This window comes from Crotalus tigris, unplaced genomic scaffold, assembly GCF_016545835.1.
Source record: "Crotalus tigris isolate CLP2741 ecotype Arizona unplaced genomic scaffold, ASM1654583v1 scf7180000018765.387419, whole genome shotgun sequence".
NCBI classification, from domain to species: Eukaryota; Metazoa; Chordata; class Lepidosauria; order Squamata; family Viperidae; genus Crotalus; species Crotalus tigris.
The window spans coordinates 44,534-70,468 of record NW_024097188.1 but is presented as its reverse complement, the minus strand read 5'-3'; the positions used below and the strand labels follow the sequence as shown (position 1 = coordinate 70,468).

Here is a 25,935-nt window from a genome sequence, read left to right as displayed (position 1 = left end):
TTTAAGAAAGAGTGCAGAGAAGAGCAACAAAGAGGATTAGAGGTCTGGAGGCTAAAACATACGAGGAACGGTTGCTGGAATTGGGTATGTCTAGTTTAATGAAGAGAAGGACGAGGGGGGACATGATAGCAGCCTTCCAGTATCTGAGGGGCTGCCCCAAAGAAGAGGGAGTCAAGCTCTTCTCCAAAGTGCCTGAAGGCAGGAGAAGAAGCAACGGATGGAAACTAACCAAGGAGAGAAGCAACCTGGAACTAAGGAGAAACTTCCTGACAGTGAGGACAATTAACCAGTGGAACCACCTGCCTCTAGAAGCGGTGAATGCTCCAACACTGGAAGTTTTTAAGAAGAGACTGGACAGCCATTTCTCCAAAACGGTATAGGGTTTCCTGCCTGAGCAGGGGGTTGGACTAGATGACCTCCAAGATCCCTTCCAAGTATTTGTTATTATTATTATTATTATTATTATTATTATTATTATTGATCATCGCACAGTTCAGACTGGATTTGGTATATTATTATTATTATTATTATTATTATTATTATTATTATTATTCCCCTCAAAATAGAGTTTTCCAATAGTTCTTTTATTCTTGCGTTATTTGGACAAAAAGCAAGGCAGGTGTGCAATTAATTAGCCCCTTTATATTTGTACATAAACGTCTCTAATTTGAAAGTGGTCTTACTACAATCGGTTACGGCCGACAAGGCTACTCAAGCTGTTGTACGTATTGCTGCCCAACTAGGCTACTCGTTCACCCAACACTCACGTACACTCTCAACACAGGTGATCAGGAAGACCACGGAGAAGACTTCGGCTCAGGGGAATCTCAGCCACCTACCTGGCAGAAGAGCTGGTTGTTGTCTTCTGAGACCAGGAGAAGACAGGAACACTGAGACTGGGTCTCCTCCTTCAGCTGGAAGAGAGGAAGGAGAAAGATGGAGAGATTTCCACAACTCTGAGGAGAAGAAGGCCCACGTAGGGTGGGGTAAGCCTGTTCTGAACTGCAACAAAGGAATGGAATGGAATAGAATAGAATAGAATAGAATAGAATAGAATAGAATAGAATAGAATAGAATAGAATAGAATAGAATAGAATAGAAATATAGAATAGAATAGAATGTAGAGTAGAGTAGAGTAGAGTAGAGTAGAGTAGAGTAGAGTAGAATAACACAGAAATATAGAATAGAATAGAATAGAATGTAGAATAGAATAGAATAAGAGAATGAATAGAATAGAGTAGAATAGAATAGAAATATAGAATAGAATAGAATAGAATAGAGTAGAGTAGAGTAGAAACAGAATAGAATAGAATAGAATGGAATGGAATGGAATGGAATGGAGTGGAATGGAGTAGAGTGGAGTGTAGAGTAGAGTAGAAACATAGAATAGAATAGAATGGAATGGAATGGAATGGAGTGGAGTGGAGTGGAGTGGATTGGAGTGTAGAGTAGAGTAGAAACATAGAATAGAATAGAATAGAATAGAATAGAATAGAATAGAATAGAATAGAATAGAATAGAATAGAATGGAATAGAATAGAATGTAGAATAGAATAGAATAGAATAAGAGAATGAATAGAATAGAGTAGAATAGAATAGAAATATAGAATAGAATAGAATAGAATAGAGTAGAAACATAGAATAGAATAGAATAGAATAGAATAGAATAGAATAGAATGGAGTGGAATGGAGTAGAGTGGAGTGTAGAGTAGAGTAGAAACATAGAATAGAATAGAATAGAATAGAATAGAATAGAATAGAATAGAATAGAATAGAATAGAATAGAATGGAATGGAGTGGAGTGGAGTGGAGTGGAGTGGAGTGGAGTGGAGAGTAGAGTAGAAACATAGAATAGAATAGAATAGAATAGAATAGAATAGAATAGAATAGAATAGAAACAGAACAGAACAGAACAGAATGGAGTTGAGTGGAGTGGAGTGGAGTGGAGTGGAGAGTAGAGTAGAAACATAGAATAGAATAGAATAGAATAGAATAGAATAGAATAGAATAGAATAGAATAGAATAGAATAGAATAGAATGGAATGGAATGGGAATGGAGTGGAGTGAAGTGTAGAGTAGAAATATAGAATAGAATAGAATAGAATAGAATAGAATAGAATAGAATAGAATAGAATAGAATAGAATAGAATAGAATAGAATAGAATAGAATAGAATAGAATAGAATGGAATGGAATGGGAATGGAGTGGAGTGAAGTGTAGAGTAGAAATATAGAATAGAATAGAATAGAATAGAATAGAATAGAATAGAATAGAATAGAATAGAATAGAATAGAACGGAACGGAACGGAACAGAACAGAATAGAATACCTAGAGTTGGAAGGGACCTTGGAGGTCTTCTAGTCCAACCCCCCCGCTCAGGCAGGAAATACCCCTGATCTAGGCACATCCTGGGGAGATCAATACTTGGAAAATGCGAATTACTCACGTAATTAATGACTTTAAGCTGGAGGGAGGCTGCATCCAGATCGTACAGTTCCCCTGAAAGGCAACAGATGCGGAGTTTGTGGATTGAACGACTGGATCGACAAAGCTACACTTGCTACGCAATGGCGGGTGGTGCACCTCACAGCCGTGCGAAACAAGAAATGAAGTGCTCAGCCATGTCCACACGCAAGAACAGGTCCCTTCCCTACAACAGACCAAATTACACAACGCAGCAAACACAGATATAGGTGTTCCTCGACGTACGACCAGTACTGAGCCCAAAATGTCCGCTGCTAAGCGAGACGGTTGTTAAGGGAGCTTTGCCCCATTGGCGGACCTTTCTCACCGTGGTTGTTAAGTGAATCACTGCCGTTGATAAGTCGTTAACACGATTGTTAAATGACTTTGCTTGTCAAGAGGTCGCAGAAGGAGATCACGTGACCCCCCCCCAGGACATTGCAACTGTCACAATTACATGCCAGTCGCCAAGCCACCGAATTTTGATCACATGACCACGGGGATGGCTGCGACGGTCGTGAGTGTGAAAAACGGTCACAAGCCACCTTTTTCAGCGCCGTTGTAACTCTGAATGACTTCCGGTTTGCCGCCGTGGCCGCCGCGGACGTTTGGAAGGCGAGCTCCGTCTTCCACGTCCGATTCCGCATCGCTGGGGGACCCTCTGGAAAGGGGCGAAAGTCGCCCTGTAGGAGCGACCAGCAAAGAGGGGATCCCCGCTTGATCACGGGAGGGTGGTAGCCCTTCCGTTCGATCTGGCGCAGCCCTCCAAGCCACCAAGCCTTCAAATTTTGATCACGTGACTGTGGGGATGGCTGCGACGGTCGTAAGTGGGAAAAACGGTCACTTTTTTCAGCGTCGTTGTAACTTTGAATGATGGCTAAACCAACGGTTATAAGTCAGGGACTCCCTCTATACAAAATTGCTTCACGATTGTCTCTCCTGCCTGATAAACCTGGGGAATGGTCAATGACCCTTACCGCACAACTGCAGGATCTTGCTGTCCAGCTCGCTGTAGTTGCTCCTGGGGGGCTCCACCGGTTTCGCCTGGCAAGGTTGTAACTTCTGAAGGCTTTGGAGACGCTTGTAGGAGACCAGGATCTGCAAGGAACCACGTTCAGAAAGGAAGACGTCACTCCTGTTTTAAAACAACCCGGTCTAAGCTAAAGGATGGGTTGAAGAACTCGTTGGCAGAGGAGGAAGCCCTACTTGGCTACATTCACACAACTCTTGAGTATCTAGGTATACGTTATTCCCCACAGCAAAGAGAAGCAGAAAGGTTTAAAGAGATTCTTTTATCCAAAGGAGAGGATATCGTGGGTACTTCCATCACTGGAGATTTTTAAGAAGAGACTGGACATCCACCTGTCTGAGACGGTATATAGGTTCTCCTGCTTGAGGAGGGGGCTGGACTAGAAGACCTCCAAGGTCCCTTCCAGCTCTGTTCTATTCTATTCTATTCTATTCTATTCTATTCTATTCTATTCTATTCTATTCTATTCTGCATTCTATTCTATTCTATTTTCTATTCTATTAATAATAATAATAAAGTAGGAAGGGACTTTGGAGGGGGCTCAGGCAGGAAACCCTATACCATTTCTGACAAATGGCTGTCCATTCTCTTCTTAAAATGTCCAGTGTTGGAGCATTCACTGCTTCTGGAGACAGGTTGTTCCACTGGTTAATTGTTCTAACTGTCAGGAAGTTTCTCCTTAATTCCAGGTTGCTTCTCTCCTTGATGAGTTTCCATCTGTTGCTTCTTGTCCTGCATTCTATTCTATTCTATTCTATTCTATTCTATTCTATTCTACTCTGTATTTCTATTTCTATTTCTATTCTATATTCTATTCTATTCTATTCCATTCTATTCTGTATTTCTATTTCTATTTCTATTTCTATTCTATTCTATTCTATTCTATTCTATTTTATTCTATTCTATTCTATTCTATTCTATTCTATTCTATTCTATTCTATTCTATTCTATTCTATTCTATTCTACGCTGTTTCCATTTTGAAATGGCTTCCAGATTTTGTGCTTGCAATTAAAAAAAGAAAAGAAATCTCGATTTCATTTTTGCTAATTAGCTAGGTTTATTGTTATGGAAATGGTTTGTACATACTATTGTGTAAGAATAAAAAGTTGCAATTGTAATGCTGTCATCTTCCACTGTGCTAAAGAGCGTCTAAAGTTGGTGCTTTTTTCCGTTCTTTCTCCTCTTTACACAATCTCGTTTTCTATTCCTTTTTTTGAATTTCTCTTTGGATTTTATATTTTGATAAGCTAATAAAACTGTTAATAATAATAATAATGAAAAACACTTGAGTACCTAATTCACCCCCTTGTCTGGGTTTCCCACAAGGCTGCGTTTGCCTGGGAACTCCAACCTAACTCCAGGTTGCAACGTTGTGTAACTTCAGAGTTTTACCAATCCTGGTTAAGCGTCCTGTGTGAATACAACTGGGGGGGACGCTTGATGTGGACAGAAGCAAGCCCTCAAAAGTTAGAACTTATTATCTTATTTAGGACCGCAACTGAGCCTAAATTTTTTCTGGTTAAGCCAGACAGTTGTTAAGTGGGTTTTGCTCCATTTTGCAACCTTTAGGGTCACGCCGTTCTTAAGTGCATCACTGCAGTTGGGAAATTTGTAATAAGTGAATGTGTTAAGTGAATCTGTGACTTGGCTTGTCAGAAAGTTCCCAAAGGGGATCACGTGACCCAGGGGATGCTGCGACCATCATAAGTACGAGTCAGTTGCCAAATGTCCAGATTTTTAATCACGTGACGGTAGGGAATGCTGCAGGAGTCCTACGTGCGAAAAATGGTCATAAGTCACTTTTTCCAGCGACGTGGTAATTTCACACGGTCACTAAATCAGTGGTTCTCAGCCTGTGGGTCGGGACCCCATTTGGGGTCGAACGACCATTTCACGGGGGTCGCCAAACAACGCAGTCCGCCATTTTTTCCCCCTTTTCCTTAGCTCTGCTCCTCCCTTTTATTCTATTGGCTTTTGAAAGCCAATAGAATAGACTCTCTTGAATAGAGTTTAATTCTATTGGCTTTCAAAAGCCAACAGGAATTGTCCAGGCTGTCTCTGCCCTGCTGAACCCGCCAAAAGTCCCATTCTGCAAATGGTGCTGCACCAGTTGAGTAGTCCTCGACTTACGACCGGTTGAGTAGTCCTCGACTTACGACCGGTTGGGGGTCGCGGCATTAAAAAGGTTGAGAACCACTGCCCTAAGGGTTTTATGAAAGGGGGCTTCACTTACGTGCTTTTCCAAAGCTCGAAGGTTTTGCTCGTCCGACTCGGAAAGCTGACCGCAGGAGACCTGGGGTAGTAGAAGTAAAGGAATCAAAAGAGGAACGGACACACTCAGAGCATGCACAGAAGGGCGAGTGGAAATTAATAAAATAAAACATTGTAGTCAGAGCTTCCTATAAGGTAGTGGTTCTCAACCTCGGCCACTTGAAGATGGCTGGGCTTGTCTATGGAGGTTCTCCGTCATCCAGGTCCTGGTTGTCCCAAAAGTGCTTTTTTTTTTTCCCCAGGAGGCCACTGGACTTTCTTGTTTTTTCCTTTGAAAACGTTTCGCTTCTCATCCCAAGAAGCTTCTTCAGGTTCTGACTGGAGGGTGGGGAATGGAAGGATTTATATTCCTTGCAGACAGCTGGTCATTTGCATCCTTTTAAGAGGGTCATTGAGGCCACTTGGAGGATTATCTGTGTCCTCGGGTGGGCTCAGCAACCCTCTAAAACAGGAGTAGGCCACCTTGGCTCTTTTATGACTTGTGGACTTCAACTCCCAGAATTCCTGAGCCAGCCATGCTGAGAGGAAAGGGAGAGGTTTCCAAGCTGAGCCAGGCTGGCTCAGGAATTCTGGGAGTTGAAGTCCCCGAATCATGAAGGGGCCACAGTTCCCCCATGCTGCTCAGGAATTCTGGGAGTTGAAGTCCACCAGTCATGAAGGGGCCACAGTTCCCCCATGCTGGCTCAGGAATTCTGGGAGTTGAAGTCCGTGAGTCATGAGGGAGCCATATTTTCCCCATGCTGGCTCAGGAATTCTGGGAGTTGAAGTCCGCGAGTCATCAAGGGGCCATAGTTTCCCCATCCTGGCTCAGGAATTCTGGGAGTTGAAGTCCACGAGTCATGAAGGGGCCATAGTTCCCTCATGCTGGCTCAGGAATTCTGGGAGTTGAAGTCCACGAGTCATGAAGGGGCCATAGTTCCCCCATGCTGGCTCAGGAATTCTGGGAGTTGAAGTCCATGAGTCAAGAAGGGGCCATAGTTCCCCCCATGCTGGCTCAGGAATTCTGGGAATTGAAGTCCACAAGTCTTAAAGTTGCCAAGGTTGAGGACCCCAGATATAGGGCAGGGGTAGGCAATCTTGGCTCTTTTATGACTCGTGGACTTCAACTCCCAGAATCGAACTCAAACAGCTTTGTCAAAAAGCAAACCAACAGCCAGGGCAAAAGACTTAAGGAGAAAAAAAATCAAAGATCAATCAGAAACCCTGCCGTGGATGGTATCGTAACAGTGATCCATTGATCAATAAGCATCAATAATTCAGAAAAAAAAAATAATCGATCGAAGCTCCAGTGTGCCTTAAGGAACTTGGTTAAAAATGGATCTTGGCTGCCTCCATACAGCGTTTTCTTACCCATAAAACCCAAGGAAGATAAAAAAGAGAAAAAACTCGGTGTAGAAACAAACAAAGAATTATGTTCTGTGTTTCGTCCGCCCAACATCTTTTCTCCCTGGTGTCCTCCACAGCTCTCTTCGGATGTAACCTGGATGCACAACTACTATTGCTAGAGGGACAGGCAAAAGCTGGCGTGGGCAACAAGGGTGACTTTACAACTTGTGGACTTGAACTTCCAGAATTCCTGAGGCAGCCATGTTGGCTGCCTCAGGAATTCTGGGAGTTGAAATCCACAGGTCATAAAGGGCTGGGCAGAACATCATGCAATTGGTTGAGGCTTCTTCTCCTCAGAGAGAGGGTCAAAGAAATCAAAATGGTGGCTGTAACACATTAAAAAAAGGGCAGTCGGCTTTTGATTTCCAAATGATTTTGGCTGCCATCTTGACTCTTTTGCCCTCTCTGCCTCACAAACACATTAGGAAGATGATATTATCCTTCACAAACTCGGTTTTCGAGGGCTTTTTTCTCCAGATACTCACTAGGATCACGCACACCACGACTCCCGAATCCTTGTCCACCAAAGGATTGATTAACACTGCAAAAAAAAGGGGGGTGTAAAGAGGAAGAATGAAAATAAATTAGCCCAAAAGGAGAAGAATAGCATAGAAATAGAATAGAATAGAAATAAGAATAGAATAGAATAGAATAGAACAGAACAGAATAGAATAAAATTACAGAATGGAAATACAGAACAGAATAGAATAGAAATAAAGAACAGAATAGAATAGAACAGAATGGAACAAAACAGAACAGAACAGAATAGAAAATAGAAAATATAGAACAGAACAGAACAGAATAGAATAAGAAATGGAACAGAATAGAACAGAACAGAATGGAATAGAAATACAGAATAGAAGAGAATAGAAATACAGAAAAGAAGAGAATAGAGTAGAATAGAATGGAATGGAATGGAAGAGAAGAGAAGAGAAATACAGAATAGAAGAGAAGATAATGGAATGGAATAGAATAGAATAACAGAATGGAAATACAGAATAGAATAGAACAGAATAGAATAGGGAATAGAATATATGGGATAGGATAGGATAATAACTTTATTGTCACTTCGAATGTACACTCATCGGCATACATTAAAACAAAATTTCACTACCTTCAGCTCTCAAAGGGTCACCACTGACATTGTTCGGTTCTAGGCAACTAAGGGCTAACACTGTCAACTTACATCATAGTCCCTGATTTATGACCACAGTTGAGGGCCAGAAATTCCATTGCTAAGCGAGCCAATGGCTAAGCGAGACGTGCACAGTTTTACGAACTTTTTTTGCTGCGGTTGTTAAGTGAACCCTTCGTCGCTCTCTTACCTTGCTTGCCGGGGGCTAAGGGGGCAGCCAAGCCGGCCACCGGCTTGCCCTGCAGCTCGCCCGCCGGCAGCCCATTGCAGGCCACCCTCTTCTGCTGAAGGACAGCATCTCTGGAAGGACAAAAGCGGATTCATCAACCAAACAGAAGCAAAAGGAGAATAATCAGGAAGGTAATCCCAATTCAATCCCTCGATTCCCCACTGGGAAGAACAGCCGAGATGAATGGCTTAAGGGAAACCGTCCAAGAAAAAACTGCCAGTTGGGTTTTGGGAGAGGAGACCACTAGGTGATCCCACACTCGGAAGCTGGAAGAAGAAATAGAGTCCATTTATTAGGTCTACACAAGCCAAGCACCACACAAGGCTTGATCTTAGACAAATCACAGCCCTAAGTAAGAAAGGCAGCAAGCTGCAGCAGCAATTCCAGGTGAGAGACAATCTGATCTAGTGGTTAAAGGCAACAGGCTAGAAACAAATGAGTTCTAGTCCTGCCTTAGGCATGAAAGCAGCTGGGTGACTTTAGGCCAATCACCAGGAGACGGTGAGTTCTAGTCCCGCCTTAGGCATGAAAGCCGGCTGGGTGACTTTGGGCCAATCATCAGGAGATGGGGAGTTCTAGTCCCGCCTTAGGCATGAAAGCCGGCTGGGTGACTTTGGGCCAATCACCAGGAGATGGGGAGTTCTAGTCCCGCCTTAGGCATGAAAGCCGGCGGGGTGACTTTGGGCCAATCACCAGGAGACGGTGAGTTCTAGTCCCGCCTTAGGCATGAAAGCCGGCTGGGTGACTTTGGGCCAATCACCAGGAGACGGTGAGTTCTAGTCCCGCCTTAGGCATGAAAGCAGGCGGGGTGACTTTGAGCCAATCACCAGGAGACGGTGAGTTCTAGTCCCGCCTTAGGCATGAAAGCCGGCAGGGTGACTTTGGGCCAATCACCAGGAGACGGGGAGTTCTAGTCCCGCCTTAGGCACGAAAGCAGACTGGGTGACTTTGGGCCAATTACCAGGAGACGGTGAGTTCTAGTTCTGCCTTAGGTTGAAATCTGAACTGGGGGACTTTGGCCAGTCCCTCCCTCTCAGCCCAACCCACAAAGTTGTTGTGGGAAAATGTCCCTAGAGCACAGTTCAGAAACACATCTGAAAAGAGGCAATCTTTCCATCCCACTCTTGTATCTGCCATCTTGACTTTTTAGACCTCCTCCCTGCCAGCTGGGTGACCAGCTGCTCTTCCTGCCTTCATCCCCCATTCTCCAACTGAACTGGTCATTTCTTTCCTCTTGAGCTGGTCTCCTTCCCTTCTCCCTCACCTGAGCACCTGTCTGCGCCTTCACCCGAAAGAGGTAAACCTTTTATCCCTCGATCTGGATTGGAACTCGGTTCCTTGAAATCACGAAATCCGACGAGTCAAGCCGAAGGATTATGGACTTCCCTTCCTTCCCTCTCATTCTGGAGGTTTGTTTTTCTCCCCAGTGAATTGTCTAGCTGCTCGTGAGAGCTTCTTGTTTTTGTGTGCGTGTTTGTGCGTGCACGTCTGTGTTGCTTTCATCCCAATAGATGAAAAGCACCAGCTCCTACGGGGGGGGGGGTTCCCTGCCTTTGGCCACGCACCCCAGCGGGGGACCCATCTCTCATTCGTTCTCAATCTGCTCTGCTGCCTTCACAGTTGTGGGGAGATAAATTTGGCTCTGATAAGTGAATGGAACAAATCACTGAAGTTGGACAGGGTTCAAGAGCCAGAGAGAGAGAGAGAAGACAGAGAGAGAGAGAAAGAAGAGAGAGAGAAAGAAAGAAAGAGAGAGAGAGAGAGAGAGAAGAGAAGAGAAAGAAGAGAGGAGAGAAAGAGAGGAGAGAGAAAGAAGAGAGAGCAGAGAGAGAGAAGAGAAAGAACAGAGAGAGAGAGAAAAGAGAGAGAAAGAGAGAAAGAGCGAGAGAGAGAGAAAGAAAGAGAGAGAGAAGAGAGAGAGGAGAAAGAAGAGAAAGAAGAGAGAGGAGAAAGAGAAAGAGAGAGAAGAGAAAGAAGAGAAGAGAGAGAGAAGAGAAAGAAGAGAGAGGAGAAAGAGAGAAGAGAAAGAAGAGAAAGAAGAGAGGAGAGAAAGAAAAAGAGAGGGAGAAAAAGAGAAAGAGAGAAGAGAGAGAGAAGAAGAGAAAGAAGAGAGGAAGAAAGAGAGAGAGAAAGAAAGAGAGGAGAAAGAAGAGAGGAGAGAGAGAGTAGAGAGAGAGGAAAAAGAAGAGAAAGAAGAGAGGAGAGAGAGAAGAGAAAGAAGAGAGAGGAGAAAGAGAGAGAAGAGAAAGAAGAGAAAGAAGAGAAAGAAGAGAGGAGAGAGAGAAGAGAAAGAAGAGAAAGAAGAGAGAGGAGAAAGAGAGAAGAGAAAGAAGTGAAAGAAGAGAGGAGAGAAAGAAAAAGAGAGGGAGAAAAAGAGAAAGAAAGAGAGAGAGAAGAGAGAGAGAAGAAGAGAAAGAAGAGAGGAAGAAAGAGAGAGAGAAAGAAAGAAAGAGAGAGAGGAGAAAGAAGGGAGGAGAGAGAGAGAAAGAGAGAGTAGAGAGAGAGGAAAAAGAAGAGAAAGAAGAGAGGAGAGAGAAAGAGTGAGAAGAGAGAGAGAGAAGAGAGAGAGAGGGTGTGTGTGTGTGTGTGTGTGTGTGTGTGTGTGTGTGCCTGGCTGAGGAATTCTGGGAGTTGAAGTCCACAAGTCATCAAAGGGCCCAGTTTGAAGACTCCTGTCCTAGATGAAGAGCTTGTTAAAAAATCTGTTGTTAGGATTTACGGCCAGAGTCCATTTGGCATTTTAGAGGTTTTTATAACGAAGCACTAAAGCTACTAATCAGATCCAGCCCATTTGCATTTTGGGGAGAAGAGCTTTACAGATGGACATTGAGAATGGAAAAGACCTTGGAGGATTCTGGGCAGGAATCCACCACTTGGATAGCTCCAAATACTGTTTAACACCCTCCATCAAACGTGACCCCAATCTAAGGGAATATATGCAGTCCAGGGTTGAAGAGACTCCTTCAGCACAGAATACATGGACAGACTCATCCACAGCTTCAGCTGGAAGCTGTGAGCATCCTACACCGAGCCAAATCCCCAAAATTTACATTTCCGGGCTGAAACAAATGGCCCTTGTAATTCTAGTTTTCATAAAAATATCTCAGGGGCTGCCCCAAAGAAGAGGGAGTCAAGCCATTCTCCAAGGCGCCTGAAGGCAGGACAAGAAGCAACGGATGGAAACTCATCAAGGAGAGAAGCAACCTAGAACTAAGGAGAAACTTCCTGACAGTGAGAACAATTAATCAGTGGAACCACCTGCCTCCAGAAGCGGTGAATGCTCCAACACTGGAAGTCTTTAAGAAGAGACTGGACAGCCATTTGTCTGAAATGGTGTAGGGTTGATTAGTTTCCATCCGTTGCTTCTTGTCCTGCCTTCAGGTGCTCTGGAGAATAGCTTGATTCCCTCTTCTTTGGGGCAACCCCTGAGATACTGGGAGACTGCTCTCCTTTCATCCCTCATCCTTCTCTTCGTTAAACTAAACAGACCCAATTCCAGCAACCGTTCCTCGTATGTTTCAGCCTCCAGTCCCCTGATCCTCTTTGTTGCTCTTCTCTGCACTCTTTCCAGAGTCTCAACATCTTGTTTACATCCTGGCGACCAAAACTGGATGCCGGATTCCAAGTGCGGCCTTACCGAGGCATTGGTAAGTGGCATCCACACTTCACCTGATCTTAATCTAAAAGCTTTAGGAAGAAGTAGGGCACCTTCTCCATTTTAATCTTCCCAAGGCTGGTGGACAGAGAGAGGCGGTGGAAAGAAGGAACATGTTATCTTTGGGTCATCTCCGCCCATCTTTAACCATCGCGCCCGCCTTTTGTCAATGATGGAGTAGTGCAGCCGAGAAAAGAGATGAATTTGTAGCTCTTGAGGTCATTAAGCGCCAGACTAACATCCTGGGCATGATGGATGTCACTGTCCCAGAGATCTATTCCTTCATCAGCCTCTGAACGGAAAGCCGATTAAAGTTTGCACCTCTCCAGACACGTCGCTGGATGCAGGACGACATAAGTCATCGGATTAATTTGCAAGTTGCACAGATATTTCTTCACAGCTGCCTGCTGTCCTTCCAGCCCTTGTTTATCAAAACTGTCCAGGGAACAATTCAAGAGCATCATCATCTTCTTCTTCTTCTTCTTCTTCTTCTTCTTCTTCTTCTTCTTCTTCTTCTTCTTCTTCTTCTTCTTCTTCTTCTTCTTCTTCTCCTTCTTCTCCTCCTTCTCCTCTCTTCTTCTTCTTCTTCTTCTTCTTCTTCTTCTTCTTCTTCTTCTTCTTCTTCTTCTTCTTCTTCTTCTTCTTCTTCTTCTTCTTCTTCTTCTTCTTCTTCTTCTTCTTCTTCTTCTTCTTCTTCTTCTTCTTCTTCTTCTTCTTCTTCTTCTTCTTCTTCTTCTTCTTCTTCTCCTCTCCTCCTCTCCTTCTTCTTCTTCTTCTTCTTCTTCTTCTTCTTCTTCTTCTTCTTCTTCTTCTTCTTCTTCTTCTTCTTCTTCTTCTCCTCCTCTCTTCTTCTTCTTCTTTTCCTCTCCCTCCTCCTCCTTCTCCTCCTCCTTCTTCCCTCCTCCTCCTCCTTCTTCTCCTTTTCCTTCTCCTCCTTCTCCTTCTTCTTCTCCTTCTCCTCCTCCTTCTTCTCCTTTTCCCTCTCCTCCTCCTTTTCCTTCTCCTTCTTCTTCTCCTTTTCCTTCTCCTCCTTCTCCTCCTCCTTCTTCCCTCCTCCTCCTTCTCCTTCTTCTCCTTCTTCTCCTTTTCCTTCTCCTCCTTCTCCTCCTTCTTCCCTCCTCCTCCTTCTTCTCCTCCTTCTCCTTCTTCTTCTCCTTTTCCTTCTCCTCCTTCTCCTCCTTTTCCTTCTCCTCCTTCTCCTTCTTCTCCTCCTTCTCCTCTTTCTCCTTCTCCTTCTTCTTCTCCCCCCATCTCCTCCTTCTTTTCCTCCTCCTCTTCCTCCTCCTCCTCCTCATTCTTCTTCTTCCTTCTTCCTTTTTCTTCTGAAAATGCAGCTCCACTGGGAGATTTAATTTAATTAACACAGAGTTACCAAGCACAGAGAGTACCACGGACCCCATCAATGTAACTTTTGAGGCCAGCAATGAGAAGGCGTAGCTAACAGGAAAGTCCCCTATGAAACAGGTTTTCTCTTTGCTCTTCCTCACACTTCCCACCCCGAGGTTCTCTTTCCAGGGGTTTTGAGAAAGCAAAGAAAGGGAGAAGGAGACGCTCAGCTTCTGTCAACATCGTCCTGATATAAGCCACGGCCGCAACGGAGGGATGTTGCGTGGAAGTTCAAGCCGTAAAATAAAATACAGCGAGAGATCATTAAGGTCTCGTGAGTCAAGTCTGCGGAAAATATCCTGATTCACCCTGGCCTGTTGTGTGCGGGTGTTATGGCCATTTATTTTTATTTATTTATTTTATTAGTAAAATTTATATGCCACCCAATCCCTAGGGACTCAGGGCGGCGTACAAAATTAAAACAATAAATATAACAATAAAACAGTGAAATAAGTGCATTCATACAGCATGTCCAATCGTATCCTGCCCCCCCCCCCGAGGACATCAGCCCCAGGCCTGCCGGAACAGGAGAGTTTTAATAGCTTTCTAAGGCCGGCAAGGTTGGAGTAGTTCGAACCTCGGGGGGAAGTTGATTCCACCAGGTCGGAGCCACCACAGAAAAGGCCCTTCCCCGAGGGCCCGCCAGCCGACATTGTCTGGCCGATGGGACCTGAAGGAGGCCCAATCTGTGGGACCTCACCGGTTTCTGGGAACTATGCGGCAGTATGCGGTCCTGTAAGTAACCTGGCCCTATGCCATGAAGGGCTTTAAAGGTGATAACCAACACCTTGAATTGCGTCCAGAGACCCACAGGAAGCCAGTGCAGCTCGCGGAGGATAGGTGACACGTGGGCATACCTTGGTGCACCCACAATCGCTCTCGCGGCTGCATTCTGAACCAACTGCAGCCTCCGAACGCTCTTCAAGGGTAGCCCCATGTAGAGCGCATTACAGTAATCCAGTCTTGAGGTGACAAGGGCATGAGTGACCGTGAGTAAAGCCTCCCGGTCCAAATAAGGCTGCAGCTGGTGCACCAGGCGAACCTGGGCAAAGGTCCCCCTGGCCACAGCCGATAGATGCTGTTCCAAATTTAGCTGTGAGTCCAGGAGGACACCCAAGTTGCGTGCCTGCACTGAGGGAGGCAAATTTACCCCCCCCCCAGGACTAATGATGGACCATCAGAATGACCCTTGGGGGGCAAGACCCAGAGCCACTCGGTCTTGTCACCCATCAGCAAAAATGGTCTTTGACTAGCCGTGTTTCACGTCGCTGGTGGCCTCGAAAACAGGGTGATGTGAAAAGGAACACAAGACTACAACGGGCAAACGCTGACGTGCTGCAGGGGAGGAGACCACCCAGTAAAAAATTGTCCAGGCTGGCAGGGATGAGCTGGAAACCAAGAAGATTCTTCTCAAAAAATCCCTTCTGAATTCTGCTGTCGGTGTGATGGATCCCAGTTTAAGAATCCATCCGAACGGGGCTGTCCACTGGAGGATCAAAAACTTAGGATCGTAGAAGGATAAGGGGTCCTTGGCGCTCTCTGAGCTGGCTGGCTTTCTTGCAGATGTTTCATCACCCAACTATGTAACATCTTCAGTGCTATAAGGGAGTGGGGTTTGGGGAGAGGAGGAGGAGGAGGAGGAGGAGGAAGGAAGGAAGGAAGGAAGGATGGATGGAAGGAAGGAAGGAAGGAAGGAAGCAAAGAAAGGAGGATGGATGGATGGAAGGAAGGAAGGAAGGAAGGAAGGAAGGAAGGAAGGAAGGAAGGAAGGAAGGAAGGAAGGAACAGACTGTGGGGTCCTGGGTGCTCTCTGAGCTGGGCTGTTTCCTTGCAGATGTTTCAGGACCCAATTACATAACATCTTCAGTGCTATAAGGGAACGGGGTGTGTGGAGAGGAGGAGGAGGAGGAGGAGGAGGAGGAGGAGGAGGAGGAGGAGGAGGAGGAGGAGGAGGAGGAGGAGAACTGTGGGGTCCTTGGTGATCTCTGAGTTGGGTGGTTTTCTTACAAGAAGCAACGGATGGAAACTAACCAAAGAGAGAAGCAACCTAGAACTAAGGAGAAACTTCCTGACAGTGAGGACAATTAACCCGTGGAACCACCTGCCTCCAGAAGTGGTGAATGCTCCAACACTGGAAGTTTTTAAGAAGAGACTGGACAGCCATTTGTCCGAAATGGTCTAGGGTTTCCTGCCTGAGCAGGGGGTTGGACTAGATGACCTCCAAGGACCCTTCCAAGTTTATCATCATCATTATTATTATTATCATCAGTACTAGAAGGGAGGAGGAGGAGGAGGAAGAGGAGGAGGAGGAGGAAGAGGAGGAGGAGGAGGAGAATGGTGGGGTCCTTGCTGCTCTCCGAGCTGGGGGTTCCCATGCAGACATTTCATAACCCAGCTAGGGAACATCATCAGTGCTAGAAGGGAGGAGGAGGAGGAGGAGGAGGAGGAGGAGGAGAACTGTGGGGTCCTTGGTGCTCTCTGAGCTTTACTGTTTACTTGCAGACGTTTCATGACCCAACTAGGGTACATCATCAGTGCTCATGGGGGGGGGCTTGCTCTCAATTTACACAGGTAATCCTCGACTTACAAAAATTCATTTCGCGATTGTTCAAAGTTACAACATCCCTGAAAAAAGTGACTTAGGACCACTTTTCACCCTTGGCAACTGACTCACACTTATGACAGATCACGTGACCCCCCCCTTTAGCGACCACCTGATGAGCAAAGCCAGTGGGAAAGCCGGATTCACTTAACAACGGTGTTACCAATTTAAGCACTGCAGTGACTCCACTTAGCAACTCAATCATAAAATGGGGCAAAGCTTAGCAAGATCAATTTTAGGCTCCATCGTGGTCGTAAGACGAGAACTACCTGTATTCCAGTGGCTTGTCCTGTCAGAGTTCGTGGGGTTGGTCTTGGACAGGGATCTTGAAACTTGGCCCTTTGATGACTTGTGGACTTCAACTCCCAGAATTCCTCAGCCAGGGACGCTGGCTGAGGAATTCTGGGAGTTGACGTCCACAAGTCATGAAAGGGCCAAGTTGGAAGACCCCTGGACTTCAACTCCCAGAATCCCTCAGCCAGGCACGCTGGCTGAGGAATTCTGGGAGTTGAAGTCCACAAGTCATCAAAGGGCCAAGTTGGAAGTCCCCTGGACTTCAACTCCCAGAATCCCTCAGCCAGGCACGCTGGCTGAGGAATTCTGAGAGTTGAAGTCCACAAGTCATCAAAGGGCCAAGTTTGAAGACCCCTGGACAATTACCAGAATTCCTCAGCCAGGCACGCTGGCTGAGGAATTCTGGGAGTTGAAATCCACCAGTCATCAAAGGGCCAAGTTGGAAGACCCCTGGACTTCAACTCCCAGAATTCCTCAGTTGCGCACGCTGGCTGAGGAATTCTGGGAGTTGAAGTCCACAAGTCATACAAGGGCCAAGTTGGAAGACCCCTGGACTTCAACTCCCTGAATTCCTCAGCTAGGCACGCTGGCTGAGAAATTCTGGGAGTTGAAGTCCACAAGTCATCAAAGGGCCAAGTTGGAAGACCCCTGGACTTCAACACCCAGAATTCCTCAGCTGCGCACGCTGGCTGAGGAATTCTGGGAGTTGACGTCCACAAGTCATACAAGGGCCAAGTTGGAAGACCCCTGGACTTCAACTCCCTGAATTCCTCAGCTAGGCACGCTGGCTGAGGAATTCTGGGAGTTGAAGTCCACAAGTCATCAAAGGGCCAAGTTTGAAGTCCCCTGTTTTTGGAGGTTGTTTGCTTGGGTGTTCACTGTTCGCTTGTTTGGCAGTTCCTTGATTGGGGTCTTGAGACCCCCCAACTAAGGGACCATCCTGTGGACTCGCAGCTCCTGCTTGAAGGGCAGGTGGCAGCCGTGGCTGGAAAGCCCTTTGCACACTTTCCCGGTACGCTCCAGGTAAGGGTGTGCATCATTGTGTCGAGCATTTGTGGCCAGGTTTTGCAGGATGTAAAACCCACCTCCTGGTTTGTTGCTTAAAGCCGCCATCAGGAGGCGCTCAAGAACAGGGAGAGAGAGAGAGAGGAAGGAATAGGGGAAATTCATGAATAGATGAAGATTTTTTCTCTTTGAGGGACCTGTTGTCTCTTCACTCAGAGGCCAGGAAAGAAGAGCGGAGCCAGACCTCAACAAGGCCTAGAACGGGGGAGGTCTTCAAACTTGGCCCTTTGATGACTTGTGGACTTCAACTCCCAGAATTCCTCAGCCAGGCACAAGTGCCTGGCTGAGGAATTCTGGGAGTTGAAGTCCACAAGTCATCAAAGGGCCAAGTTTGAAGACCCCTGGCCTAGAAAGTCAATGGCCAAAATTGACACGTTTCAGTTGAGGCATCGGCGGCTGCTTCAGCACCACGACGGGCTGAACAGCTCCCGGACCCCATTGATGACTAGGGAGGGAGAGAGAGAGTGAAACATAGAAAACTGACGGCAGAAAAAGATCTATGGGTCCGTCCAGTCTGCCTTTTGAATAATAGAATCAGAGAGCTGGAAGGGGCCTCGGAGGTCATCTAGTCCAGCCCCCTGCTCAAGCCGGAGACCCTTGCAGAATCATAGAATAGAATAGAGCTGGAAGGGGCCTCGGAGGTCATCTAGTCCAGCCCCCTGCTCAAGCAGGAGACCCTTGCAGAATCATAGAATAGAATAGAGCTGGAAGGGGCCTCGGAGGTCATCTAGTCCAGCCCCCTGCTCATGCAGGAGACCCTTGCAGAATCATAGAATAGAATAGAGCTGGAAGGGGCCTCGGAGGTCATCTAGTCCAGCCCCCTGCTCAAGCAGGAGACCCTTACAGAATCATAGAATAGAATAGAGCTGGAAGGGGCCTCGGAGGTCATCTAGTCCAGCCCCCTGCTCATGCAGGAGACCCTTGCAGAATCATAGAATAGAATAGAGCTGGAAGGGGCCTCGGAGGTCATCTAGTCCAGCCCCCTGCTCAAGCAGGAGACCCTTACAGAATCATAGAATAGAATAGAGCTGGAAGGGGCCTCGGAGGTCATCTAGTCCAGCCCCCTGCTCAAGCGGGAGACCCTGGCCTATGCCATTTCAGACAAATGGCTATCCAATCAGTAACCAAACAATTACTGCCTCAAAAAGAGTAACTGCGAGAGGGACCTTGGAGTCCTAGTGGACCATCACTTAAACCTAAGCCAACCATGTGAGGCAGCAGCCAAAAAAGTTGATACAATCCTGGGTTGTACAGCCAGAGTCATAGAATCAAAATCACATGAAGTATTAGCACCGCTTTACAAATGTTGAGTCAAGCTACACCTGGAATGCTGCATCTAGTTTTGGTCACCACATTGCAAAAAAGATGTTGAGATGTTCCAATATCTCAGGGGCTGCCCCAAAGAAGAGGCAGTCAAGCTATTCTCCAAAGCGCCTGAAGGCAGAACAAGAAGCAACGGATGGAAAGTAACCAAGGAGAGAAGCAACCTGGAACTAAGGAGAAACTTCCTGACAGTGAGGACAATTAACCAGTGGAACCACCTGCCTCCAGAAGCGGTGGATGCTCCAACACTGGAAGTTTTTAAGAAGAGACTGGACAGCCATTTGTCGGAAATGGGATAGGGTTTCCTGCCTGAGCAGGGGGTTGGACTAGATGACATCCAAGGTCCCTTCCAACTTTATTCTATTCTAAGAGACTGGACAGCCATTTGTCTGAAATGGTAGAAGGTTTCCTGCCTGAGCAGGGGGTTGGACTAGATGACCTCCAAGGTCCCTTCCAACTATTATTATTAATTACTACTACTACTACTACTACTACTACTACTACTACTATGAAAAAAAAAGTGCAGAGAAGAGCAACTAAGAGGATTAAAGGCCTGGAGACTAAAAAATATATGAGCCGAGGTGGCGCAGCAGTTAGAGTGCAGTACTGCAGGCCACTTTAGCTGACTGTGTTCAGCAGGTCAGCGGTTCAAATCTCACCGGCTCAAGATTGACTCAGACTTCCATCCTTCCGGGGTAGGTAAAATGAGGACCCAGATGGTTGGGGGCAATGTAAATATATATATACATTGCTTACTGGTGTACACCGCTTAGAGAGTGCTTGCACTTAAAGCGGTATATAAGTCTCATAAATAAATAAATAATAAATATGAAGAATGTTTGCAGGATTTGGGAAGGGCCAGTCTAGAAAAAAGAAGGACTAGCGGGGACATGATAATAGTATTCCAGTATTTGAGGAACTGCCCCAAAGAAGGGGGGGGGTCCATCTTTTCTCCGAAGCTCCTGAGGAAGGCAGGACAAGAAGCAATGGATGGAAACTCATCCAGGAGTGAAGCAACCTGGAACTAAGGAGAAACTTCCTGACAGTGAAGACAATTAACCAGTGGAACAGTTTGCCACCCGAACTTGTGGGCGCTCCATCAGTGGAGGTTTTCCAGAAGACATTTGGACAGCCACCTGTCTGAAATGACCTCCAAGGTTCCTTCCAACTATTATTATTATTATTATTATTATTATTATTATTATTATTATTATTATTATTATTATTATTATTATTATATGGTGTAAATAGAATCTCCTGCTTGAGCAGGGGGCTGGACTAGAAGACCTCCAAGGTCCCTTCCAGCTGTATTCTGATCAACTGATCTGTTTTTGAAAGCCTCCAGTCTTGGAGCAATCTCTCTTTTGTGAAGTTAATATTTGATCAGTGTCCTCTCCTTTATCACACCGTTAATGCACTGGGCTTTAAATGTCTTTTTTTTTTTTTATATTGACTGATGATCCTCAGTTATTATTTTATTGCACAATACGGGGATTTTAAAGCAGGGCGCAAACCGCATCTGGTGCGGCTTTTTTTTTTAATCCCCTGGGGACAAACATCTGGCTTTTTTTCCCCCGCCTTGGGGGATGAATAGGTTTTAAAAGCCAAAGAGATCCCTTAATTCTTACAGGATTCGCTTCTTAAAATTCTCACCCCCCCCCCTTAGAGCCATTGGCTTTCAGGGTGTGGCTTCGGACATGCCATTCAAACCCTGGTGTGGTCCTCAAGTCCAAGGAAATTCTGCGCCCCTATTTTAAAGGGGCCTAAGCCATCTTGGTTAAATGCATCGGCCGTGAATGAGCGGAAAGAAGATTGTGAATGAGATATCTAGTCTTAGAGCAGTGGTGGCGAACCTATGGCACGGGTGCCAGAAGCGGCACTCAGAGCCCTCTCTGTGGGCACGCGCGCCGTCGCCCCAGTCCTAGGCCTTCAGCTGGGTTTTATAAAACCTTTTCGCTTTAGGCCTCCGCCGCCGTGTGCAAAAAAAAAGATTCAATCAATCAATCAATTTCAACTTCTCGCAGGGAAAAAAAAGATCTTGCAAAGTTGGAATTGATGGATTGAACTTTTTAGTCCCATCCAATCTGCCGTTACCACCGCAGCCACGCCCACCCAATGGGACACGCCCACGCAATGGGCCACACCCACGCAATGGGCCACGCCCACCCGGCACCCGACGATGCATAAGTGGGTTTTGGGTTGCAGTTTGGGCACTCGGTCTCTAAAACAGTGGTTCTCAACCTGTGGGTCGGGACCCCATTTGGGGTCGAATGACCATTTCACGGGGGTCACCAAACAACGCAGTCCGCCATTTCCCCCCCCTTTTCCTTAGCTGTGCTACTCCCTTTTATTCTATTGGCTTTTGAAAGCCAATAGAAGAGACTCTCTTGAATAGAGTCTAATTCCATTGGCTTTCCAAAGCCAATAGGAATTGTCCAGGCTGTCTCTGCCCTGCTGAGCCCGCCAAAAGTCCCCTTCTGCAAACGGTGCTGCACCAGTTGAGTAGTCCTCGACTTACGACCGGTTGAGTGGTCCTTGACTTACGACCGGTTGGGGGTCGCGGCATTAAAAACGTTGAGAACCACTGCTCTAAAAGGTTCGTCATCCCTGTCTTAGAGGTTAAGGCACCAAGCTAGAAAACAGGAGACGGTGAGTTCTAGTCCTGCCTTAGCAATGGAAGCCAGTTGGATGGGCCAATCACCTGGAGACGGTGAGTTCTAGTCCTGCCACAGGCATGAAAGCCAACTGGGTGACTTTGGACCAAGTGAGCCAGTTGGATGGGCCAATCACCTGGAGACGGTGAGTTCTAGTCCCGCCTTAGGCATGAAAGCTGGACACTCCCCCCCCAAATTTGGATCCCAACTGATTGCCTTCTTGCCCGATGGATTTTTCCGTGTCCGTTTCCCCACCCAAAAAGCCAATTCCTTTTCTAAAACGTTTCCTCCACTAACCGAGGCACGTTCAGGTATTCACGGCCTGTTGTGAGTTGCGGTTCTCACACACCATCGGAACAAAATGTCAGAGGTTGGACAGGCCGCTCTTGCAGGGAAAGGCGGGCAACCCGTTGGGAAGGCAAATGAAATGTCAAGGGCTCGGAACATGACATTCTCCGGGAGAACGGAGTCATTTATGCAGCAAAATTAGAGAGACGCAGAAGGAACTCCAGCTTGGAACAAAATAAAAATACAGTCCATGGAAAAGCCACCGCTTAAGACACTGAAGCACTTTGAGGGGCTGATGGAGGCCCCCCAACTCTGTGAAGCAGCCTAGGGCTGTGCTAGCTGGCACAAGGGTTGAGGGGGGGGGCTGGAGGAAAGGTAGGGGGTGCAGCTGTTTTCAGTGGGTCTCTGAAAGTCCTACTTAGAGACATTTTGGTATTGTGGAGTCCTTTGTTCTTGAGAACTGCTGAGAGTCTGTCTACGATTGTATGGAGGGGGGAGGGAGGGAGGGAGGGAGGGAGGGAAGGGAGGGAGGAAGAGAGGAAGGGAGGGAGGGAGAAAGGAAGGGAGGGAGTAAGGAAGGAAGGGAGGGAGGAAGGAAGGAAGAGAGGAAAGAGGGGAAGGAAGGGAGGGAGGGAGAAAGGGAATGAGGGAGGGAGGAAGAGGGAGGGAGGGAAGGGAGGAAGGAAGGGAGGAAGGAAGGGAGGAAGGGAGGGAGAAAGGAAGGAGGGGAGGGAGAGAGAAAGGAAGGGAGGGAGGGAGGAAAAGAGGGAGAGAGGAAGGGAGGAAGGAAGAAAAGAAGGGAGGGAGGAAGGAAGGAAGGGAGGAAGGAAAAGAGAGGAAGGGAGGGAGGGAGGGAGGGAAGAGAGGAAGGAAGAGGGGAAAGAAGGGAGGGAGGGAGGAAGGGAGAAAGGGAATGAGGGAGGGAGGGAGGAAGGGAGGGAGGGAAGGGAGGAAGGGAGGGAGGAAGGAAGAGAGGGAGGAAGGGAGGGAGGAAGAGGAGGAAGGAAGGGAGGGAGGGAGAAAGGAAGGGAGGGAGGGAGGAAGGAAGAGAGGGAGGGAGGGAGGAAGGGAGGGAGGAAGAGAGGAAGGAAGGGAGGAAGGGAGGGAGGGAGAAAGGAAGGGAGGGAGGGAGGAAGAGAGGAAGGAAGGGAGGGAGGGAGGAAGGAAGGAAGGGAGGGAGGGAGGGAAGAGAGGAAGGGAGGGATGGAGGAAGGAAGGGAGGGAGGGACAGAGGGAGGGAGGGAGGAAGAGAGGAAGGAAGAGAGGAAGGAAGGGTGGGAGGGGTGGAGGAAGGGAATGAGGGAGGAAGGAAGGAAGGGAGGAAATGGAGGGAGGGAGGGACAGAGGGAGGGAGGAAGGAAGAGAGGAAGGAAGGAGAAGGTGAAGGAAGAAAGAAAAGGAGACGCAAAGAAGGGAAGGGGAAGGAAGGAAGGAAAAGAGAAGGGCAGGGCAACAACCACACTTCAAACCTCACAACTCTGAATGCCTCCCTCTCAGGCAGGAATATGCGTGGATGAGGCAAGTCAGGTTTTTCTAGCCAGAGTTGTCACGGAGGACCCTTCCGGGGGAGAGCCCCTGACCACAAAAGATTCATTCCCGGGAGGAGGAGCAGCGACTCACACACACAACCCTTCCCCTGCAAACCGGAGACAAGCATCACACTTCCAGGGGGAGGCAACCTTGGCCCCTTCATGACTCCTGGACTTCAACTCCCAGAATTCCTGAGCCAGCATGGGGGAACTGTGGCCCCTTCATGACTTTGAAGCCCCCCCATCTTAAAGTTTCCTGGCTGGGGGATTCTGGGAGTTGAAGTCCCTCCATCTTAAAGCATGCCAAGTTTGGGAAACACTGCCCTAGGGATTTTCAAAGCAAGGAGAGAAAACAAAACTCTACCCAAGCGGTCTTCAAACTGATGACTTGTGGACTTCAACTCCCAGAATTCCTCAGCCAGGCACACTGGCTGAGGAATTCTGGGAGCTGAAGTCCAGGGGTCTTCCAACTTGGCCCTTTGATGACTTGTGGACTTCAACTCCCAGAATTCCTCAGCCAGGCACGTGTGCCTGGCTGAGGAATTCTGGGAGTTGAAGTCCACAAGTCATCAAAGGGCCAAGTTGGAAGACTCCCTGCTCTACCAGATCCCCAGCCCAAGATTTATTTCTAGTGGAAAAAAGAAAAAGGGAAAAAAATAATCTTGCAGAGGGAGAGCAAGCAGCAGAAACTCTGATGCGAAGCGATGGCGGCCTCACACTTTTTCATGTTGGTCTGTTTCCAGTTTGTCTTTGGTTCCCTCTGATGTCTTTTGTGGCTGCAATTAACAGCCACTCACCGCAGACCTAAGCCCGAGATGGAATATATGAAATACTCAGAAGCAGGGGTGGGCGTAGGAGGCAGGGGTAGGACGGCGATATGAATCATTTGCACATTTTGCACACATTTTGCACACACACACCCCAAAACATCTTACAGTTAACCCCTCCAGATTCACACCTGCTCATTTTCCAAGCTTCCTGGTGCAAAAAGCCTGTTCAACGCACATACTTGGAAATAAAAAAAAATACAATGATGATAATAATAATAATAATCTCTGCAAGGCTGGTTCTGTGCTCTTCCTGCGCCCGGCGCTGATGAGGCATTTAAAAAACCGCATTTTTTAACACACGATCCCCCTTTTTCCTCCCTTCCTGTAAAAGTGACAAAGAAATTGACTCCGGCTCTTTTTTTAATTTGTTGCTATTACTCCCGACGGGAGCCCATTGTTGGCTGGGGGAGCAATGGAGCGGCCCACCTCTCCCAGGGGGCAATTACCCACTTTTCTGATCGCCCACAGAAAGATGCAATTACCCCGAAGCCAATGAGCAACTGGCACGGAGCCCGCCTACCTGCCCGGCCTCTGAAAGCCCCTTTGGCAGGTGGAAAAAAAGGGATATGCATCACCACCAAGAACAGGGGTAGGTAACCTTGGCTCTTTTATGACAAGTGGACTTCAACTCCCAGAATTCCTGAGCCAGCATGGGGGAACTATGGCCCCTTCATGACTCGGGGACTTCAACTCCCAGAATTCCTCAGCCAGCATGGGGGAACTATGGCCCCTTCATGACTTGTGGACTTCAACTCCCAGAATTCCTCAGCCAGCATGAGGGAACTATGGCCCCTTCATGACTGGTGGACTTCAACTCCCAGAATTCCTCAGCCAGCATGGGGGAACCCCTTCATGACTGGTGGCAGAATTCCTGCATGGGGGAACTATGGCCCCTTCATGACTCGTGGACTTCAACTCCCAGAATTCCTCAGCCAGCATGGGGGAACTATGGCCCCTTCATGACTTGTGGACTTCAACTCCCAGAATTCCTCAGCCAGCAAGGGGAAACTTTGGCCCCTTCATGACTCGCGGACTTCAACTCCCAGAATTCCTGAGCCAGCATGGGGGAACTATGGCCCCTTCATGACTGGTGGACTTCAACTCCCAGAATTCCCCAGCCACCAGGGTGGAACTATGGCCCCTTCATGATTCGTGGACTTCAACTCCCAGAATTCCTCAGCCAGCATGGCTCAGCTTAGAAACCTCTCTTTTCCCTCAGCATGGCTGGCTGGGGAATTCTGGGAGTTGAAGTCCGCCAGTCTTCAAGTGGCCACGTTTGAGGAGCCCTGTTTTAGTGCAATGTTTTCCAATCTCAGCCCCTTGAAGAGGTCTCAGTCTCAACTCCCAGAATTCCCCAGCCAGCCACGCACCAGACAGGGCAGTGCCCCCCCCCTTCCTTGACACAAGTTCCAGGGACCTCAGCTGTCCTCTGCTTGCGCAACTGCCACGCACATCACCGCCTTGTCGTCCTGGGCAAATATTTGTTTCCCTCCAGGATCTCCATCCCGAAGTGACTTTTATAGCTCACCACAAATCACGATTTACGACCTCTTTTCCCTTCATGGGCTGTTTGCTCAAAAGCCATTTAGCCCTTCCGGATGGTGTTAATGGCCCAGGCTGATTAAAGCGATGCTGGGCGGGGAGAGGTTTACGATTGTCTCTGTGTGTGTGTGTGTGTGTGTGTGTGTGTGTGTGTGTCTGTGTGTGTGTGTTCCTGTTGGAGAGTCAGTTCAATTCAGAATACAGCGGAAAGGGACCTTGGAGGTCTTCTAGTCCAGCCCCGTGCTCAAGCCC

At 47.3% G+C, this 25,935-nt stretch overlaps 1 protein-coding gene across 1 annotated transcript in view; it reads right to left on the bottom strand.

Moving 5' to 3' along the window:
- Positions 1–25,935, bottom strand: part of PDE2A (phosphodiesterase 2A) — an 89,327-nt gene that overhangs the window by 40,381 nt on the left and 23,011 nt on the right. Inside the window, exons 4-9 of the mRNA XM_039355877.1 lie at positions 8,477–8,586; positions 7,637–7,692; positions 5,728–5,787; positions 3,441–3,561; positions 2,447–2,499; positions 840–914 (exon numbers count right to left, since the gene is read on the bottom strand). Of these exons, the coding sequence (XP_039211811.1) occupies positions 840–914; positions 2,447–2,499; positions 3,441–3,561; positions 5,728–5,787; positions 7,637–7,692; positions 8,477–8,586 (475 nt within the window). The remainder of the gene's footprint in view (positions 1–839; positions 915–2,446; positions 2,500–3,440; positions 3,562–5,727; positions 5,788–7,636; positions 7,693–8,476; positions 8,587–25,935) is intronic.